Source organism: Triplophysa dalaica, chromosome 20 (genome assembly GCF_015846415.1).
Source record: "Triplophysa dalaica isolate WHDGS20190420 chromosome 20, ASM1584641v1, whole genome shotgun sequence".
In the NCBI taxonomy this organism is placed as follows: Eukaryota; Metazoa; Chordata; class Actinopteri; order Cypriniformes; family Nemacheilidae; genus Triplophysa; species Triplophysa dalaica.
The window spans coordinates 5405927-5411323 of NC_079561.1; the positions used below are offsets into that span (position 1 = coordinate 5405927).

A 5397-nucleotide genomic window follows, 5' to 3' on the forward strand; every position below is an offset into this window, starting at 1 on the left:
CTAGGGAATGTGTGTTCCTGTGTGTAGGTGTAAAAGTGTGTGTGTGAACTGTCCTACTTTGGAATAGCTATGTGACATTTAGTATCAAAGAATTCAAACACCTCACAAAGAAATGCTTTGAGGCATCATAACTGATGTCTGTCCAGCTCCGAAGACACAAAGGGGATACTTCACCCAGAAATGAAAATTCTATCATCATTTACTCACCTTCAATTGTTCCAAATCTGTAATCTGTAATAAATAGTTCTGATGATATTTGGGAGAATGCTTATAATCGAACAGATATTGTCCACATTTAACTCACCTAGTAGGAAAAATTACTTTATCTTTTTTTTTGTTGAACACAAAAGAAGATATTTTGAAGAGTGTGGGACAGCAAACAGTTCTGGGGCACTTTTGACTATTATTGTATTTTTTTCTACTATCGTAGTCAATGCGGGGCAAATCTGTCTGGTTGTAAGCAATCTTTTCAAATATCTTTCTCTGTGTTCAACAGAACAAAGAAATGTATACAGACTTGAAACAACTCAAAGGTGAGTAAAGAATTTTCCTTTTTTGGGCGAAGTATCCCTTTAATTTGATGTGAAATAATAATAATTGATCGCTTACCTAAAATATGCCCATCTAGATATACATTTACTACTGCAAAATATGACAAAGGGGAAGAAATGCTGATGGTAGTCCTGGGTGTAATGTTAATGTTAGTATTTCTTCAATATTACCACAATGTGTGATCTATGTTATCTGTCCATTCGTAAATGTGTTGTTCAACAGTATTCAAATAAAACAAATAATTATATTAAATCATAATCAGATTTTTTACATTTATTAATTTACATTTTTGTAACAGTGTGAGTGAACCTCTCTCTGCAACAACTGGAGAGAGTATCGTACGCCACTTGGCGCTCTTTCGCCCTCTGGTGGCTGAAAATTAAACAGCTGAAATGATCAGATTTTTTAAGTTAAACGTTTTGTTTAAATCTGACAGGACAACGTGAAGCAAATTGCCCTGATTTAATTTTTTCAATAAATTTAGATTTTTAATAATTAAGAAGTGCAAAGGTACAAAAAAAAACAAGATGTTAAGTTCACAAGGCGATATTTGGTAAAGTGGGACACTTTGTCATTGCTATTAATGGAAGTTAGCTCCATTCTCCATACGCGTTGACCTCAGCAGCAGGCCACACATCTCCCATCCTTATTCCTAAACCAACAGCAACAAAAGACTAATGATCTAGTTAAAGACCGACGGTTTAACATGAAGAAAAAACGTTTTAAAGAAAACGTATTCGTATGCAGTTAGTTTTTAGTACACTAGATGGCGATACGCGCTTAATAAGTCCATTTTACCTCGTGCAACTGACGCTACAAACGAAGAAAACGCCATACTGACGACGTAGCATTGTTTCTGTCCTGAAGGCTCGCCCTATGTCAGACTGTAGCCATCGTTATCTCTTTCTTGTCTTGTGTTTAACGTAATCCAATAGAGAAAGAAAGAACTAAAGAAGGTAATAAACTGCTCCAAAGCTCCCGATTAATCTGGAGTGACGACGTGTACAGGAACTACGCGATAAGCTGCACATAGACCGTCATTACGTTACAGCTGGGCATAAACTTCCTCTCTTTTACACATCTGACATCTTATTTCTGCTGGGGATCGTTTACGCTGACAGGTTCGTGTTTAACACTTTAGTATTACCCACAAATCGATATTTTTTCTGGGTGTTGTCAATGTTGTCATGATCCATGATCAATGTCAACTGATATAACGCTGCTAGTATACTTACCGGTTCACTAAATAACTAACCAGCTCTAAAACAATGAAACAACTTATTTTGTCAATAATGCACGACCCATTGTCACAGTTCTTTATATTTTTGTTGACTCAATACACCACAATGAAAGTGTAGTAAAAGTGTGTTTTTGGTAGATTGATCACCATTTGCATTACCTTCGTTTTATTCAAATGATCATGGTGAATATGTGGTTTACTTTAGTAAATTTGTACTAAATTTGTTGTAACAGGGGTTTTACTACAAACACAGAATTGAATTGTATTTTCTTACCGAGTACATTTAAATCTGCTTGTGTTTTGAATATATTCTTTGTTTTTTGTAGGATTTATCTGTGAAGTCGAAGCTGTGAAATGACGTCCAACCATAGATCTTGGACCGGCTGCCTGTCCGCCACATCTTTGGCGGTGTTTTTGATGCTGACAATGAATGCTCACGCCAGACCAGCGAATATGTCATCATTAAAAGACAAACATCCAAGCAGCAAAGAGGAGAACGAGATCCTTCCACCCGATCATCTGAACGGCGTGAAGATGGAAATGGACGGACACTTGAATAAAGACTTTCATCAGGAGGTGTTTCTGGGGAAGGAGATGGAGGAATTTGAGGAAGACTCGGAACCGAGAAGGAACAGGAAGAAACTTATTGAGATCTTCACCAAGTAAGTCTGTAGCTGTTGACACAATGAGAGTTTTCACAAAATATGCTTATGTGTCAGAGTGTCAAGGTAAAAGTTTTTGTTTACACTCGGTCAACAACAGCATTCACGTTTTGTGTTATCGACAAATTGAACAAAATCAAACTAGTCATTAAAGATTTAAATATGTCAAAGTTGTGATGTTAAGTTCCCTTGCGTTCATTCATTTATTTTTGAATCACTGTCTCTAGAGTGGATATCAATAAAGACAAAAGTGTCAGTGCTAAAGAAATGCAGCGCTGGATCATGGAGAAGACCGAGGAACATTTTCAGGAGGCTGTTAGGGAGAACAAGCTCAGTTTCCATGCCGTTGATCCAGATGGAGACGGTAAGTTAAGAGCGAAACAGTCATGTGAAAAAATTACAACAAGACTTGCAATTTCCCTGTGTCATGTTTGTGTAGTAAAAAAAATCTGATCTGCTTGTACTGTGCTCTGTCAGGACATGTAACTTGGGATGAATACCGTGTGAAGTTTTTGGGCAGCAAGGGATTCAATGAGAAAGAAGTAGCTGAGAAGATCAAGAACAATGAAGAACTAAAACTGGATGAAGAGAGTAAGTTTGGATATTGCATGTCTATTTGTTTGGTTTATTTTGCTCTTACTAAATTCATTTCTTATAATGAAAATGTATTGTACGATGCCTCACCACAGCCCAAGAGGTTCTGGAGAGCTTAAAGGACCGCTGGTTTCAGGCAGATAACCCTCCAGCTGATCAGCTGTTGAATGAAGAGGAGTTTCTCTCTTTCCTGCATCCAGAGCACAGCAGAGGCATGCTCAGATATATGGTCAAGGAGATTGTCCGAGATCTTGGTAAGTATTGAAATCAGGGATCTAGGATGCAATTCTAAGATCATTGAGAACGTAGCTATTTCATTAAATGTCCTACTTCTTGATAATGGAACCATGTGTTTCAAATGATTTAACAGACCAAGATGGAGATGGAAAGTTGACTCTTGCTGAGTTCATCTCCCTCCCCATGGGAACTGTGGAGAATCAGCAAGCTCAGGACATCGATGATGACTGGGTTCGTGAAAGGAAGAAGGAGTTTGAAGAAGTCATTGATGCTAACCACGATTCGATTGTAACCATGGAAGAGTTGGAGGTTGATCCTTTCTCCTTTGTGTTGTGAATCAGAATGTTTTTACAGACATAGCTTCCTTCAGCTTGCAATGTTTTTAATTAATTTAGTATTTCAGTCTTAAATAGTGGATGCATTGTGGACTTGCATTCTTGCTGTTTTAGTATAGAGCATTGTCTTATCTGTCTGATTTTCTCTATGTCCCACAGGAATACATGGACCCCATGAATGAGTACAATGCCTTGAATGAGGCCAAGCAAATGATTGCTGTGGCAGATGAGAATCAAAACCATAACCTGGAATTAGAAGAGATCCTTAAATACAGCGAGTACTTCACTGGCAGCAAACTTATGGACTATGCCCGCAACGTACACGAGGAGTTCTAAGACAGAATCCTCACTTCAAAATGGTTACATTTATGTATATATCTCTAAAGGCTACGCTAAGGCTTGTACAAAGTGTCTAAAGAATAATGTTAGTATTTGCTTGTTTACAGGTGCATTTGGGCGTGTTTGTAACTTTACAAACCTGCAAGCCAGAAACTCTTTTTTTGAAGTATGACACATTATTCTGCCTTCATATTATCATCGCTGCTCTTATGAGGTGTCATTTTGAAATTCTACATGAGCCTGCACTTATTAGTTTTAGACACGATCGTGTTCATGAATTCATGAAGTTTTGTGTTATAATTAAAAGAAATGTATGTATATGTGGTCAGTAAGAGAGGGTTTTCCATGTGGAAAATGAATTAATGTAAATATAATAGATATTTGGAGTGCCATAATATATAAATGTATTGACTTTTCTGGTGGGCTCTGACAGCTTTCTGGCCGGAGAAATTATTTAATGAAACCAATCCAGTCGGACAGCTGTCAGTATATTAGAGACTTATTCACTGATGCTTTTTCTTCACATAAGGTTATTCAAAGTGAAGATAAAAATAATTAAGAGAATTTAAGTGCATTAAAAGGCGACTGCATCATTTGGGACTGTCATTACCCTTTTTAAGTCAATATGAAAATAGAAGGACAGTTTTATGTAATTTGTTGGTTTGGGGAAAAAAATATATAATAAAATACATTTGTAAGTTCTACTAACTGTGTGCATTTGAGCTCTAATCACATTGTATTCACAGCTTTACTATTTCATTTTTAATCGGAGAATTTATGTTTTTCTTGCTTTGGTAAAGTGTTAGATTTTCCTGATTAGTAGTTGAGGTGTTTTATTTAATTATTATGATTTATTTTTCAACTTCATCCTGTGGAAATTCAATTGACATGTGAACAATTTTTTTTTATTTTTGTTTCTAAATGCTAGATAGTTTTAAAAAGCATTATGTTGCTGTTCAGTTATACTTTTCAAAATTGTTATTTTATATTAAATCATCCTATTCAATCGTAAAATTAATCAAAAATTTGTTTAAAGCATGCATTACATTTCAATATGCTGTACAGACTGGTAACTTAATCTTTCATAACATTGTTTAAACTACGTTCTGGTGATTTCATGGAAATGAATAAACAACATTAAAGCATATGCCTCCTAGAAAAACAACTGTTAGGCTTAGAGAGCTTTCCAAATAACTAGATATGATGGAGAAAAGAAAAGTCAGGCTTTGTTGGTATCTCATTCAGTGTTCCTAACCTAATAGGAAAATTAGGTTGAGTATACAGTTTAAAACGGTGGGGCATACTATTTTTAAACTGGTTACACGTTTACTTAACTATCAATGTACATTTTCCGTTGCATAAGTTCTCACTATAAGCACAAGGGGGCAGTCAAGTGTCACAATTCATGAAGACAGCATAAACATGCCCTTAAACTGCC

At 36.1% G+C, this 5397-nt stretch overlaps 1 protein-coding gene across 3 annotated transcripts; it reads left to right on the top strand.

Annotated features, from left to right (window-relative positions):
* Positions 1 to 1363: 1363 nt before the first annotated feature.
* sdf4 (stromal cell derived factor 4) lies at positions 1364 to 4663 on the top strand. 3 transcript variants are annotated; one of them, XM_056733200.1, is made up of 8 exons: positions 1364 to 1673; positions 2119 to 2454; positions 2682 to 2818; positions 2932 to 3045; positions 3144 to 3302; positions 3419 to 3594; positions 3780 to 3979; positions 4067 to 4663. In XM_056733200.1, the coding sequence occupies exons 2-7, from the start codon at positions 2147 to 2149 to the stop codon at positions 3954 to 3956; spliced, it is 1071 nt and encodes a 356-aa protein (XP_056589178.1). In that variant the 5' UTR covers positions 1364 to 1673; positions 2119 to 2146; the 3' UTR covers positions 3957 to 3979; positions 4067 to 4663. The 3 variants fall into 3 exon arrangements, with proteins under 3 accessions (XP_056589178.1, XP_056589177.1, XP_056589179.1); XM_056733199.1 differs by having other exon boundaries at positions 1365 to 1673; positions 3780 to 4663; XM_056733201.1 differs by having other exon boundaries at positions 1391 to 1508; positions 3780 to 4663.
* Positions 4664 to 5397: the final 734 nt, after the last annotated feature.